This window comes from Ursus arctos, unplaced genomic scaffold (genome assembly GCF_023065955.2).
Source record: "Ursus arctos isolate Adak ecotype North America unplaced genomic scaffold, UrsArc2.0 scaffold_16, whole genome shotgun sequence".
NCBI classification, from domain to species: domain Eukaryota; kingdom Metazoa; phylum Chordata; class Mammalia; order Carnivora; family Ursidae; genus Ursus; species Ursus arctos.
In genome coordinates, this window is record NW_026622830.1 from 59201173 (window position 1) to 59217715 (window position 16543).

Below are 16543 nucleotides of genomic sequence, written 5' to 3' on the forward strand. Positions count from 1 at the left end.
AAGAGTATTGATCTTAGGGACGCCAGGCTGACTCAGTAGGTGGAACGTGCAACACTTGATCTCAGGGTTGTAAGTTCAAGCCCCAGGCTGGGTGTAGAGATGACTTAAAAATGAAGTCTTTAAAAAAAATAATAAAAGCGTAGATTTTATTCTAATGACAGCTCTGTCTGCATGTAGTATTGATCTTTCTTTTTAATTGTATTGTTGAATTGAGAATACTTTGAGTTTCTTTTTGGCTAATGGGTTACTTGAAATATGTTGCTTAATTTCCAAACGGTGATTTTTTTCCAGACAGTTGGTGATTTTTTAATTATTTTGTTGTTGTCCAGCTTTAATGCTAGAGACAGAATATACTTTTAATAATTTTAGTCCTTTGATATTTATTGAATCTTGCTCTTTCACCCGCCACGTGGTCAGTTTTAGTGACTGCCTCCTGTGCGTAGTTAGTGGGTACTTCTCTTGCAGAGGTGAATTGCGCGTGGGTGTAGTGCTTTCTGTTGGTTAGGTTGAGTTTGTCTGTCATGCTGTTCCCGTTTTGTCTGCTGGGCCCAGGTGGACTCCTAGTCTCTTCTGCCTGTCTTCAGCTTCACTGAGCTTCTAATGGCTCCCTTTGGGCTTGGTTTCAGGATTGGTAACTATCTTAAAGGGACAACTAGCGGAGTGTGTGGCTCAGTTCTCCACCCTGTCCTGCTCACCAGAGTCCTAGGGTCCCCATGCTCATAACTTGGTCTCTCACTGCCAAAAGCTCAGCTGGTTTCTCTCTCATTGGTGGCTTTTTCTTGGATCTTCAGGCTCTTGAAGGCCCAGAATTGGCAAATGCCCTTTGGGAAGAGGCAGCTGTTGTTCAGTGTCTCTTCATGTCTCCACCTATGTCCCCTGCTGTCCTGGTTGCCTCACAATATCTTGGACTCCAAACGTTGGTCTGGTTTTTTTTTTTAAAGATATTATATATTTATTCGACAGAGACAGAGACAGCCAGCGAGAGAGGGAACACAAGCAGGGGGAGTGGGAGAGGAAGAAGCAGGCTCATAGCAGAAGAGCCTGATGTCAGGCTCGATCCCACAACGCCGGGATCACGCCCTGAGCCGAAGGCAGACGCTTAGCCGCTGTGCCACCCAGGCGCCCCGTTGGTCTGGTTTTTAACCTGACTTTTCTCAGTGGGAGTGTTCATGTTGGCCAAGCTATTGCCCCACATTCAAATGGAAGTCTTCCTATCACACCGACAGACCAGACAGTGGTTGGTTTGTGCTTTCTGGTTTCGTTTTATTTTCAGTTGTGACTTGTCTGACTCTCCTGCTGAGGGACTGGATAAGTGGGAGGACTTGGTTTTAACTCTGGGGTTTTTGTCACCAGTGCCTAGTATGTGTCATGACCACTCATTGCATTTTTATTGTATGAAGAAAGAACTTGCATCTCATGTATAGGTTTTCAGAAGTAGTCAGCAAAATTAACATATTTGGCTTTCCTGTGAGGTTTTCCCACAGATTTAAAGGCTATGATTTTAAAAGGGTGGACGGTGAGGTGACATTGTTCATAGATAACATGGTGAATGTTTGACAGAGCTAAAATAGGACTCCTGGTCTTTTAATTTGTTAAGAAAATTTAACAAATATTTGTTATGCTATTGTGAATTCGGTAGTGCTCCGGGTGCAGGAGAGTACAGCGATTATCTTGGTCAGTCAGGTCTCTGCTCTCCCGATGCTCACCTTCTGCATATGACATGACCATAGGGGAAGAACATAGAGCAGTGTTGTTAATATAAGGATCAGTATATCATGTTTTAATAGATTTTAACCACATTTTTATAGATTTCAAATATGGTACACTGACAGCTTTTTTTCCCCCTTCTAGAGTATGACAGATACATAGCATCTAGCAAAATAATGGCAGCTGCTTACCTTGACCCAAACTTGAATCACACACCAAATTCGAGTACCAAAACTCACCTGGGTACCGGAGTGGAATGTTCCCCTGGGGCAATGGAGCGAGTGTTGAAGGTCTTTCATTATTTTGAAAACAGCAGTGAGCCAGCTACTTGGGCCAGTATGATCAGGCATGGAGATGCTACCGATGTCAGGGTAAGTGCATTTTCCTGGGAGAGACCCTTCATGGACATTAAAGTTACATGGGCCTAGGTTAATGGCACACACCAAAAAAGATAAAAATTTTTATTCCCATATTACAGTGATGTTAACTTTTTCTTTATATTATTTATTCACTTAATATGTGACTGACAGAATTTTAATTGTAAAATATCTTAGGAAAATAATAACTGAATCATGTTATTCATATAATGTTATTGATGTTTTTCTCTCCTTTTTTTTTTTTTTAAACTTTTTAGGACATAAGAGAACAAAGCAATTAAAACAACCTCTAATACTTAGGAAATAAATTATTTTCTATAAAGTGAATTTTGAAGGTATCTGCATGACTCCAGATAGGATAGGTTCTTCAAAAACTGATTGGTTCCACACACCAGGCATTTGTCAAGGTTCTGGGGATATAAAGGGTCCCTGCTTATACAGCTTACTGTCTACTGTGGTGGGGAGGAGACACCCATGGCCTTAGTTGCAGTGCAGTGCAGAGTGTGCTTCCCAAGGCAATCCTGGTGGCGAGGTTGCCTGTGTGAGTAATGTTGAGTGTGGGTGGTAGCCTGTGGGCGGCCAGTGAGCATCGTGGCCAAGAGAGGTGAGAGGCGCTTCGTGGGCCAAGATTGCTGAGAGTGGGGGGTGAGAGGGTAGCGGTGTGGTTTCAGACAACTGAGTTCAGGACGCCAGTTTTCAGCAGGTGTTTACTTTGGCCAGGTGTTACAGAGAAACTGCTCCTTCCTTCCCTCTGCCTACTCCGTGTTCATCTCTAAGGAGGACAGTGTCCAATGCCAGGATGAACAGATACATCTTTTTCCCCCCTTTCTTTTTATACTAATGAAGCTAATTAATCTGCTGCTCTTAAACTTATATGCCTTAAGTACTTTTAAGCAAATTAAAGGGATTGACAGAATTTAGATTGAAGGGCACAGTATTACATTGAAGTTCTATGTAATTTCCATTACCTCTATAATATTGCAGTACTCACTGTTCAGATGGATTAATTATTCAAAGGTGAATAATTCATTCATGGTTTAAATATGTACTAACATCTACTTGCGGTATAATTGAAATATAGTAGTCTCTTGTTTTAAAAAGCTTCAACTTTTTATGAAGCTTGATGGCTTTTTCTAGCTTTCCCATAGTTTTATTTTATATTTAATTTTATAAACAGAGTCACTTGGTAGAAAGGCCAGCAGCCAGTGTTCTACCTTAATGTTAATTGGAAGATTCATATTGGAGAGAAACCTTGCAAACGTAGAGCTTATGGGAAGGCTCTTAGTATATGTTCTAGTCTTTGTGAATTTCAGTTACAGTGAATGAGGAAGTCTCTTAAAGCACTGCATCAGCCTTAATAAACTTCCAAGTATTTGTACAGGAGGGGAGCCCTTTCAGAGATGTGAATTTGACAAGACATTTAGCAAACATTCAAGATTGATTATAACTGAAAATGCACCGTGGAAAGGCTCCACGACAAAGGTGTTTTGGTATCAAATTTACTATACACAAGAGGATCCATATCAAGGAGAAAACCAATGATCCCTGGGCACATGTCAAGCCTTTAGCCAATGTTACAAACTTACCAGATGAAAACATTTATATTGTGAAGAAGAACTTAAACCAGATTCACATTCTTAAGTTATGAGAACATATTCGTCGGACTTTTATGAAGATCAATATGAGCAAATCCATGTGCCTGAGAACCAGGTGGTTTTACTTCATAGTAATTGATAAATGTTTGAAATTAAATAGCTCCCATCAGTTGATGATTTTCACCTTGAGGCAAAGAACTCTGAGTTGGCATTGGTTCACCACAGCTTTTCCTGTGATGGAAGGTGGGCGTTATTCATCACTCACATTCATTTAATGCTATAACATTTGAAAATGAAGTAGTTTAATTCTAAAGTAATGGATTTGCACAACTGAACAGAATAGTACTGAAGCACATGTCCATGCAGTCTTTCTCCCCAAGAAGCACCACACAAGGAACACTACAGATAAAGGAACCGGCATATATCGTTAGGGGTACAGTGGAAGGAACGTGGCAGCGTTTGAGGCCCAGTGACCTCCGGCAGAAATGGGGTGCGGGGCTGAGTTCAGAGTGGAAGCATAGGCACTTGGTAGAAAGCAACAGACCATTTAATAATGGTAGCAAAGAGGAAGCCAGGCCGCCCAGTTTCTGAAAAGAGATCGCTTACTGTTATCCAAAGTAACCGAATATTAGAAAACAACCCAAAGGAGCTGAATAATTCGATTCAGACCCCACCCTGCTGCACTGCCTGCTCCGGGCGCCGTGTGCAGCAGGTGGACACTCGGGCGTAGCCAGTCTCAGCCGATGTCTTGTAAGTGTAAAAATACAAGGTTTTGAAGACTTAGTGTGAAAAAAGAAGGTAAAATATCTTATTAATAACCTGTTTTGATTGCCTGTTGAAAAGATCATGTTCTTGACATATAGTAGGTTAAATGAAATATGTTATTAAAATGGAATTCACCCATTTCTATTTATTTATTTATTTTTAGAAATTTTAAAGGAACATGTACAGCTTGCATTTTCATTTCTGCTAGACAGTTGTGCTCAGTAGAAAGTAATTTGCTTTACTCAAGAACCAGCACCTTTGGAGGCATTGAGAAAATATCTGGATTATTGTTGTAATTCATTATAGAGGTTTTATTTCTCATGCTGCAGTTAGTAATTTTACTCCTTTTACAGATATGTGCTACTTTATTTTAATTAATTTAAATGGTTGTTGAAAGGATTCCTAGGACTCCACCATTTATAGGCAAAGCGTACAAAGCAGTGTCTCAGGTGCAGGCCTCATGGCCTCGGACACTCGGAGGCCATCCCTGGCCCACGTGGCCACCTGTGTAGGAGGAGGCCCAGCACCTTCTTCGGGGGGGGGGGGTTCTGTGAGATGGGCACGTAAGCACGTTCTGTCTACGTCATCTGCCTCAACCTGGCTGGTGTGGCTGCCCAGATGCGACCAAAATCAGGTGCGAGTCATAACGCCGGTCATGATTCCTGCCAAGTGCTGGCAGACTGGCGCATCCTGCCCCTAAATAAGCAGCAGCCCACGGAGGCAGACATCATCTACCTCGGCCATAGCGTTGGCCCCGGGTCAGTAGCAAGGCCCAGGCAGCTCCAGAGCTCAGATTGGGGTTAACTCATGCCGGACTATATTGAATAAGAATGGTCATCTAGAAACATTGTAGTGGTACTTCAGAATAATAAGGGTGTATAGAAAATTCCAGATTCTACCAGAGGAATCCCCTACTTGGGAAACAGAATGACATTTACATCAAACTTTTCATCAGCAATGCTGGATGCAGGACAACACTGGAACAGCATCTTCTCAGGGCTCAGGAAAGTGAGTTGTACCGCAGAAGTCTTCCAGACAGACTACCAATCATGAAGACTGGGAATGAAGGTGTCTTTAGAGAAATAAGGGTGTAGAACGTTAATCCCACAGGCTGTCTTTAAGAAAACAGGAGACATAATAGAACAGATCCGTGAACCCAGAAAGAAGTGCTGTAGGGATGCAGGCGGCCACAGGTCACCACCGTGCTGTGGTCTCCGTGCAGCCCCCGTGCACCTCTCCTCCATCTTCTTGGTCTCTTCAAGCTGTGACCACCATTTAATCCAGCTCTGCCTTTTCCACACCTGCCCTCATTCTGACTGGTCTCCCTCTGAACTTGGGACCTGTGTGCTGCCCAGCTGCATCTGCCCCTCTCCTCCGTCTCTACGCTTCTGACTCTGAAAGGACTGTGTGTCAGTCTGAGGGCTTCCCTTCTTTCAGACACTTAGAATCATCTGTTGCTCCTCCTTTGCTTACGCCCTACACCCAGTACGTTAGCCGGTCCTGCCACACGGTCCCCAGATGCACCTAGAATCCACCCACTTCATCTGACCCCTACTGCGACACCTTCTTTGAGCCACATGGTCTCCTGACATCCCGCTGTCCCCCTGGAACCCCTGAGTCTGTTCACAGCCCAGCAGCCAGGTGACCCTATGAAAACAAAAGCCAGAGCGTGTCACTCCTCAACTCAGAACCTTCCTGTGGCTTCCTGTCTCATGTAGGGTGAACGTTCAGGTCCTTCAGAAGCCCCTGACTCTCCTCTCCCTGTCGCGCCCCATGACCTTCTCTCCTCCAGCTCGCTCCCTTTGACTTTCAGCTTCCTGCGCTGTTTCTCTAACAAGCCAGTCTTGTAATCAGTCATTTGCTCAAAACCTCCAGCAACTCCCCATTTCTCTCAGAGGAAAGCCAGATTCCTTCAGCAGCCTACGAGGACCTACAGGATCTGGCTCTTTGTGGCCTGTTCTTATTTCCAGTGACTGCCCTCGTTCCCTCGGCCTCCCAGCCCCGGAGAGCTCCCTCTCTGCCACCTTTTCTATTGCCCGTCACCCCATTTTGATGATGATTGGTCCTTGCTGAGATTGTCTTGTTTCTTGATCGGTTTGCTCTTTTATTCTCTGCTTTCTTCCCTAGACCGTAAGCTCTGTGACAGCAGGGGCCTTTCTGCCTCCTGGTATTGTCCCCGGCATCTTCAGCAGGGCCTAGCAGGCACACAGACCGGTGCTTGACAGAGCCCCATTGGAGTAACTACACGAATCCTAGATGAAATGGAGTACTTCTGACAGAAATGTAAATTAGGAACATTGGTTGCAGAAGTAGAAAGTAGTAGACTGATGACCGTAAAAGAAATTGAATTGATAATCAGAGATTACACCTATTGAAAACCATACCTGTCCTTACTGATAACTTCTGTTAGACCTTCATTCCTACCTCGTTACTATTTTCCTTAAATCACAGGGTCTAGAATAATCCATTTTCTACCCAGACACCAAATCTGGGCAAATACCATATAATGCTGCTAAAGATTAAGTTGCAGTTGAGTTGTTGGACAATATTCTTGTCACCTTCAAAGTTATCTTCAAGTTTATTAACAGGCCCAGTGCCCTTTCCTGACTACGTAGTACACTGCGAGGTTTCAGTGCTCATCGTGAGCCTCTAGAGGAAGGTGATGTAATTACCTGAACCTGCAAGAGGAAGTGAACACAAGAAATTCAGTCCTGTAGTTTGCTAAAAGGTGAATGGAGTTGGTTGGATTAGGACTAACTATTGTAACCAAGCTGGTAGTAGGAAGAATAACAGTAGAGAGAAGCATTCTGATCAATTTAAAATCGGCTTGCTGACCAGAGTGGGCAGACACGTGAACAGTGTGGGATTCTCTGAGTTTGTGGGAGTTAGGAGCTCTGTGAACAGTGCTGTGCTAAGAATGGCTAGTGGCTGTAGGGGAAGGCAGCCAGCAGGCAGTTTTCCCTGAGTTCAGCCCAGACGGCTGCCTGGGGAACTCCGTGTGTGGTAGTCCCGTGGTCTCCAGTGTTCACTGCTAGGTGGTGTCACAGATGCCTTATGTGTGTCTCAAACGTAAACTTCTTCTGTCTGATAGAGGATCGGGTGAATGCGCATTTAAAAGCTCAAACACTGATTATGGTTTTTCAGATAACTTTGGTGCAGGAAAGGACTACAGAGATTTTAGTTAAATTATTCCTTTAATGGAGGGAGAGTATCGTCCAGGAAGAAACTAGAAAGAAAATCCTTAAGGAAAAAAACAGACTCAAAAGCAGTGTTAAGAAGAATATGGGACAGTAAGAGCATGAGAAAGAATTCTCTTATCACTAGATGCTTAGAGGTGGCGATTGTGGTAGGGAGAAGAATGGCCCTTAAAGACGTCCACATCCTAATCTAGAACCTGTGTATATGTGACCTTCCATGGCAGAAGGGACTTTGAAGATGTTACCGAGATGAAGAGGACCGTGAGATGGGGGAGATGAGGAGCCGCAGACCTTTTCTGGCTGTGGTCCGAGGGAGGGGACTGCGGATGAAGGGTTGGCTGCAGTGCAGATGCACAGAGGGGCCTCTAGCAGCTGGAGAAGGCCAGCCGAGATCTTCCAGAAAGCAGCACATCCCTTCCAACACCTGGATTTTAGCCCAGTGAGACCCATTTCAGATTTGGGATCTTCCAGAACGGAGAAGTATACGTTTGTGTTCTTTTAAGCCCCTCCGTGTGTGGTTATTGGTTACAGCAGCAGTAGGGAGCAGATAGACACAGGCGTGCTTTGTCTTGGCCGAGTTGGGGCCGACTTCTGCGTGAGTGCTGAGCCGACAGAAGGGCTGCGCTCATGTTGGAGAGCAGGGTGTGGATCTCCACGCCTTCTTTGTGGTACAGAAAGACCTGCACAGGAGGAGCCGAGGACAGTAACAGCTGTCGGTTTCCTTACTGTGAGGAGCATCTGAAAGAGAGACGCAGAAAAATAACGGCTGGATGTTGTAACAAACAGATCAGTAGTGATGAGTGCACTTGTAACTCCTGGGGGGAAGTAGAGACACGAGCACTGTTCACAACACAGTGTGTGGTTTTAGATCTCTCTCATAATAAAGACATCTTGCAAATCACTGTGAGAAGACAGCTAGACACAGCAAGTATCTCTTGTTATCTTGTTGCCACCTTCCCCACAGACTGTTCATGCTCACCTCTCTCCTTCTAGATTAAGGCTTTGGAGGCTAAGGGTGCTGTCTTACCACCAGATGTAGGCTAGATGCAAATGACCAAAAGAGTGAGTAAACATTCAAGAGTGGATGAACATGAAGGAATGGTTTGCAGGATTTCTTTCTACCGGTGGAAAGGTCATTATTTCTTTCTAGAGCATAGTCTGAAAGATAAGTGACCAAGTGGAACCAAGCAGAATCATAAAAAGAACTTTTAGAAATGAAAGTACAGTGTCATCTCACTAGTATATAATGAGGGAAATGTAAATTATAATAATGAAATGCCCCCCCTTCTATGGTCCATCACATCGATAAACACTTTAAGATTAATTTTACCCAGCATTGGCATGAGGTGAAGGACAGTCTCTAACATTGTGTGCCAAGTATAATTGGTATAGTTTCCCTGGTGGCCATACTTCCAAAACGTCACATTTTAAAGTAGCTTTTGACCCAGTGCGTCTGTTTCTAAGCAGTGCTGCTGCATGTGTACGATGCCAGCTAGAAGCTCGTTCATAGCAGAATTGCGTGCACCTCCACTTCCCTTTCTCCCCCGGAGCAAGGAAGCTGACAAGACAATAACTGTCCCCCCGTAGTAGAATGGCTCTGAGGCTACGTGCTCTGTTCCTGATGAGATGGGAGCCTCGTGTACACACTGGCTAGTGTCTTTTCATCCTCAAGAAGAATTCTTTTCCTGCGAATATCTCATGTGAAAATCAGGAAAATTATATATTTCCAAATTCTGGGATATGATACAGATGAGTAAAGGGATAGTTCAGAGTAGCAAAGTGTAGGTTTATATACTGTAGGGTCGGATTGTCCTGGGACATCAAACCAGGATGAGAAATTTAAATGTAATTCAGCTGCCATTAGTGGCAAATTATAAAGCCTTGTCCTGTTATCTCCCTAGAGATCTTTTTCTGAATGTACGTCTTCCAGAAATAATACATGCATACTTTTCCATATGGTAGTAGTGTTGGGTTTGGGTTTTTTTTGTTTTTTGTTTTTTTGAGTATGCATTCCTTACTAAATACCTAGTCCTCAAAGTTATGTTTCAGTTATGCAGAACCAAATATTTGGTTCTCAAAATTATTTAAGTTACTGAGTGTATGTACTGAGCTTCAAATATAGAAGTCCTTGTGTATTCATAATCTTGGCCACCATTCAAACTGAGTCAGCAGTGAGATATTCAGGAGTTCTAGAGAAACAGGACAGAACACAGTATGGAAGCATAAAGAAAAAGCAAAACATGAAATAAAGGGAAATGTCTGTGTGTTTATTGCTTTTAATTTTTTAGTGGAAAGTGAAAGTTGCTACCTTGTTTAATGAGGAGGTCCTGCAGGATGGGAACTCTTTGTTCAACAGAACCCAACCTGAGGTCACACTGGGTGTCTTCAGGTCGCGTGATCAAGTGAATGGACTAAAACTGTATCTATCCCATAAAACTCCAGATTGGGAGTATGCCTTTCCCCTGGGCTCCACAGCTCTGGACTAAGCGTCCGTACACTTGCCTCTCTGCAGGTAGGCATCTGTGTGCCCATTCCTTGAGAGGTCATGAAGATAACCTTTGCTAGGGGTCATCAGGGAGGGCATCCAGAAAGGGTAGGATTTCTCTCAGACTGTGGATGGTACATCAACAGTAAGAAACCGTTTGTCCCCGAAGGATAGACCTGCTGAGACAGAGGGTTGGGGACAGATGTGAACATCAACTTCGGCCCTAACAGCAGAGAGGCAGCTCTGGAGTCTGTGCTAGCAGGGAGCTGCTGTGGAGTAAAGAGATGTGCTAAAACCCGAGCTTTAGTGAGGGCCACCGGTGTCGGTGTGCTCTTGATAGTGAATTGGCAGAGCTGGGACAGGAAGACAAAGCGCTTTCGTGGGAATTCGAAAGCGGTGCCAGTGCCTGTCCTGTGCAGCTCAGGGATTTGTGTTGTTGGCAAGGAGAAGCTGTAGAAGTTGCCGCTGAAAGAATTACTCGAAATGGCTGTCTCTTCCCCCTAGGCAGATCCCCTGCCCCAGAGCACAAGAGGTGAAGACTAGGGGGCGGGCTGGGTTTCTGCTCCCGCTGCCCCGTGGCTGGGTGCCCTTGGGTAGACACAACCTGCAGCGTCTTTCGTGGTGGCCTGACAGAGATTCTGGGCCTTGAATCAAAAGCCAGGAAGGACATTTATGCTTACTTCAGTTTTACCCAGACATCTGTAGGCTGCACACATCCTTCCTGTCCCACAGAGGGCTCATCTGCCTTTGACGCCTCCAGCCTGTCCTTTGTCCGTGCTTTCTCCCCGATGATGTCACTCTCCCGTGCTTGGTACACAACCTTCTCCTGGGATCCAGTAGTCTGAAGGGGAGGCTGAGCATGGGCAGGTGATGATGCCTTTAGTGTGGACACACTGGGTCCTTGACAGGTTTTGTATATATAGGACACGTTACTTATCTTTTCTCATGAGTAGGGATAGGAACATTCTTATTATCAACAGCATCATGCCCTAATATAGACATATTTAGTATACGTAGGAACTTTTTAAGATGTGCCTTATATTACAAGTAATATGATGCTTTCAGTCAATTGCTAATTTAAAAAAACAGTGATTTTCTTTAGCAGTCATTTGCATGTTAATAGCAGCCTCATTAAAAATTATGAATGGCCTGAAGTGTTGAGAAGAGTGCAGTGGTTATCATGAGCACACCTTCACGTAAGGGAGCGGATGGTCTCTGCTGTATTCCCCTGTGAGTCTTCCATATGTGCTGCCCATTTACATCCCTGTACGCACGAGACCTCCACAACCGTGAGAGCACAGGTCAAGACTCGGGGTTACGGCTTCCTTGCCCTCGTCCCAGGGTAAGCTTCATCTTTGCGAGGCAGCCTTCCCTGCCGCCTTCAACTCTGAACTCATGGGCACGTGTGTCAGGAGCATTAGGTTTGGGGACTATTTTAGATTGCTGCATTGTAAGCGACAGAGAGCTCATAGTAGATTGGGTAGGCCTAGCTTCCAGTAACTTCTCCTACATCATCGATACTATCAGAAGCGTGGCCTTCATTGTATGTTTCTAACTGTGTTTCTAAAGAAATGATATGAAGTTGTAGCCTGGTCTAAACCAGTATGCTGTCCTGGGTTCAGAAAGTGGGACCCCCTCCTTAGGTCTAGTTCTCAGCACGTGACCTCCAGGGGTGGCCGGAATGCTTGGTCAGGTTTTGGGGGTGCCGCAGAGGTAGAGCTGCAGAAATGCATGTTACGTTTCCGTGCCTCGGTTATCACTAATGAAAAGGGAAGAGCCTCTTGTGTTTTATTCAGAACTTTTCCTTGTTCATAAAAATACTATTTGAGAAAAAAGATTCCTGAGCAAAATGAAGTAATTTATTTAACTTGATACTCTTTTTACCAAAGATTTCTGCTAACTAACTAAAAGAAATGCACATTGCATTAATTTTTAGCATACAGTTGTTTTTTTTCTGTTTGTTTATAACAGTCATTTTTGTGGGGGGTATGTTTTAGGGGATCATTCAGAAGATAGTGGACAGTCACAAAGTAAAGCATGTGTCCTGCTATGGATTTCGCCTCAGTCACCTGCGGTCAGAGGAGGTTCACTGGCTCCATTTGGATATGGGTGTCTCCAATGTGAGGGAGAAGTATGAACTTGCACACCCACCAGAGGAGTGGAAGTAAGATTACATACCTACTTTGGCGTGACTCACACTTGATTTGTTTGCATATTAAATCACACACAAGAGGATGAACGTCTTTGCTTAATTTTCTTACTGATCGTAATTACGACTCCTGTGTAAATACAATTGGCTGGTAATGATTAACCAGTGATCTCTTCTAGACTTCTGTTCCGTCTGTCTTTGTGGCACCACCGACTCTGGACTGCCTGAGCTTCTCAGGGGTTCTGTGGTGATGGCCTTTGGCTAGTCACACTTCTCTTGTCAGGACTCCTTTGTTTCAGCCTCGGCTCGAAGAGCTCAATTCCTCATTCTTTTCCTTTCTGTCCTGTTAACATTCTTTTGTGCAGCAGGACTTCCTGAGCCCTGAGGAGACCACATCTAATTATCTCATGAACGGGCAGCACGGCTCGCGAGCCCGGTACGCTCCGGCTCGCCTGAGAGGACTGGGTGTGTACTTGACGTTCACGTGCTAGAATTAAATGAGGTAGTGACTCGTCCTGACCTTAGTGAGACTGCTGTGACTGAAAGTGAATTAAAAGGATTCTCTACAATTGTCCTTTCTCTGGTTCTCTCCAAAAAATAATAATTTTTTCCACTGTTAAGCAGAGCAACACGTTAGCCGGAAACCATATGTGTAACACACTAGAGTGTGAGAGGAGGTGAGCCCCGTGCGCAGGCACCCTCGTTTTTGTAGACACAGTCACAGAGACAAAGGTGGTTGTGGATTGGGGACGGTACTCAGTGTTGGTCACTTTCAGTTCAGCACCCAAATCGATTAGAAGACACATTTGAAAAGAAAAACAAACATGTGAAGGTTAATAAATCTCTAGTCAAATGCGATCTTGTCCTAGTTACAGTTTACCAGAGAAATATGCTTGTATTTTCAGCTTTATCAAACAGCTGGAACTGACAAGCTAACAGGATATTCCGTGATAATATAGTTTGGTTGGGTTACATCAATGGCTAGCAGAGATTTGACCTCCAGCTCTTTTGCCAGTCAATCAAATAAGTGTTTAAAAGCCAGGAATACCTAGAAGTTAGTTAAAAATACCTGCAGGTTTTTTTATTCCATACAATTCTATTACCTTCTTAATTTATATGGACAAGTCAGAGGCACACTGCATTATGACGGTAGCCCTAGTGCTCAGTAAGATGCGGAGTGTAGACCGCTGCATATACAAGCTCTGTTTCTGTTCTTTTAAGCCAATTTATTTTGCTTGATATCAAGTAAAGGTGAGTGGGCACTACTCGTTTTCATGGAGCCTGAACCCTCAAAAGTAAGGCAAGCATAGACTGGGCGAGGTAGAACTTTGCCACACGCAGTGCTGAACCTGACGCTGACGGAGGTGGTGAAGATGCCGCCACTGCTGTATCATCACCGAGGCGTGGCTGGAGCCAGGCGCCAGGCCAGCTGTGCACTCTTTGTACATTTGCAGCCTGTAAAATATGTATGTCACATAGCTCTCCCCAGTCTTATAAGGTGAAGACGGAGGAAACAAGCAACAAACTTGATTTAAGTTCCAATTACGGACAGAGCTCGGGATACAGCTTTGACTTGAATGTAGCTGACTTCACAGTGCAGGCTTTTTCAATGAACGTGCCCATCTCAGGAGGACTGCTGCGGTTTTAGCTCCAAGAAGTGGTCTGACAGTGCACTGTCTGCACCAGTGAAGGTGTGTGGACAAGAGGCTGGAGGCACAGGTGGGCCCTGTAGGTGCTTCTGGGAGGGTTAGGCTTTATACTGCCTGTCCGTGCATGCCAAAGGAGGCGGAACGTAAAGTGTCAGTAAGAAACAGAAGACTATTCTAAAAAGAACCAAGTAGATTTGAAAAAAGGCCAAACACAAGTTCTAGAAACCACTGGATGGATAAAACAGCAAATTAGATATAGCTGAAAAATTAGTAAACAGAAGTGTGGATCTGAGAAAATTTTCCCAAAAGATAGCCCAGAGAGATAAACATGTGGTAGGTATGAAAACACGTTATGTAGCATGAAGAATGAGAATGTCAACCCATTTCTGGGCAGGGCTCTCAAAGAGAATAGAAAGAATGAGGAAAAAGAAATACTCCAAAGAGATAATGGCAATAGCTGAGAATTTTCTAGAAGTGGCAAATACCAGAAGTCCTCAGGTATAGGACTAACGTAAGATCCCAAACAGGGTTAATGAAATAAATCTACACTTTGGTGGATTATAGTCAAATAGTGTACAAAAGAAAAAGAGATGATGCGAAAAGCAACCAGGGAAAAATTCACAATTCTCCACATTTCTCTCCAAGTGGTGAGAAAAAGTAACTGGCAACCTGTATTTGTTCGTCAGATTCAGTTGCCATTCAAGAGCAGGGTGACAGAGGTACTTTCCTCAGAGAGTTTGCCACCCTACAAACATATTTCAGGAGAAAGAAAAGTGATTTCCGAAGTGGTTTTCAGATACAGGAAGGAGTACTAGGGAAAAAATTGGGTGGTTCAAAGTAAGCATTGGCTCTAAAAACAAATAATGATAAGAACTGATTTTTTTATATTAAAAAAGTAGAACCCAAATAGTGGATGCATGTCAGAAGAGAGGTAGTCAGAATTGTAGCTCTCAACCACGTTTTAAAATTATGTATTAAAAAAATAAAAAATAAAAAGATTGTATATTAAGACAGCCATGAAACATTAGAAGTAGATTTTATAAGCTAAATAATATGTGGGTGAGTAGGTGTTAGGGACCCACAGCAAGGAGAGAAGGAAGGGACTGGAAAGCAGGACAAAGAGGAGTCACAGACTAGACTTTGGAAATAAGCTCAAGCAGACTAACAGTAACTGGTCAGAGATTGTTAGTGTGTGATTAAAAAATAGAGTCCAGCTATCTGCTCTTTATGACAGGTATCTAAAACAGTGATGTTGAAGACATTTTTATGTGACTTACAGGAAGAAATATTTTACCTTAAGATGCGGTACACATACACATGTGCGTGTCTCAGAACTATGTACATATAGGTCTACATATGTACTTCACAAAACCATACCCAGCCTCACTAGAACACTGAATTCTAAGGTTTTCATCCAGAGGCATTCTATTCTGTTTAATTTTATTTAGATAGATGGATGGTGGGCAGGTGGATGGATGGATGGGTGGGTGGGTGGATGCATGGATAGAAGGATGGATGGATGGATGGATGGATGGATGGATGGATGGATGGAAAGATGGATGGATGGGTGGGTGGATGGTGGGTGGATGGGTAGATGGATAGAAAGATGGATGGGTAGTGGGTGGATGGGTAGTTAGAGAAGGGGATGGATGGATAGATAGATGGATAGAAGGATGGATGGATAGAAAGATAGATGGATGGGTGTTTGGAGAGATGGATGGATGGGTGTTGGGTAGATGGATGGATAGAAAGTTGGGTGGATGGATAGATACAGAGAAGGATGGATGGATGGATGGATGGATGGATGGATGGAGAGATGGGTGGATGGATAGATAGGAGAAGGATGGATGGATGAATAGAAGAATTTTCCTACCTACTCACCAGGGGGATGAGGGGATTGGTATTGCTTTATTAATATCCTGTTTTAAAAGTTTCAAGACAGAAAAACATTCTTAGGGATATGGAGAACAACCACATAGTAATAAAAGGCTCATTTCACAAGAATTTATGAAGAGTAGAAATAGATGGAACTATTAAACTTGTAAGTTTCTAAAGACATTTCTCAAAATACATAAAGCAAAAATAGTAATAAAAGATTAAAACTTAGCTCTCCTAATAATTAAAAAGAAAACAAACAATAGTAAACAATTTTTAAATTATGATTTTCACTATCCTTTTTAACATGGAAATACAGAGGCCTGCACATGGCAATGTGTTAATCAGTTTGAAAACACATTCCTAAATAGTTCATGGTTCCAAGTAAAACTCCCAGTTTGCTGAGGGTCTGGCTTGCTGCCTTGTTCTATTCCTCCCATGGGCTCCTCCCCTTCGCCCTCCAGTCCACCTTCCTGTAGGAGCTGATGCTGTCAGTCATTTCTTACCTAACAGTGTTCTGTGCTTTACCTCTTGTGTGCCCAACCCTCCTACTTTACTGACCATTCACTGTCTTCTGCTTAGCATTTAAATTTGGGGGCTGCTCCAGTGACCTTTTTTCCTCGTTCTTTTCTCTGTAGACCTGCGTTTGGCATCGAAATCACACTTTCATTCAATAGACCTACAGGAAACCAATAAACCAGTTTTTGCCTAACCAGACAAAAATCCTAAAAGCTGGTAGCTTGC

General features: G+C 43.6%; 1 protein-coding gene across 1 annotated transcript in view; it reads left to right on the forward strand.

Moving 5' to 3' along the window:
- The window catches only part of LOC125282073 (focal adhesion kinase 1-like), a 72795-nt gene extending 58284 nt beyond the window's left edge, over window positions 1-14511 (forward strand). The window contains exons 4-5 of the mRNA XM_057313018.1: window positions 1852-2078; window positions 12124-14511. Of these exons, the coding sequence (XP_057169001.1) occupies window positions 1884-2078; window positions 12124-12294 (366 nt within the window). The 5' untranslated portion in view covers window positions 1852-1883 and the 3' untranslated portion in view covers window positions 12295-14511. The remainder of the gene's footprint in view (window positions 1-1851; window positions 2079-12123) is intronic.
- Window positions 14512-16543: the final 2032 nt, after the last annotated feature.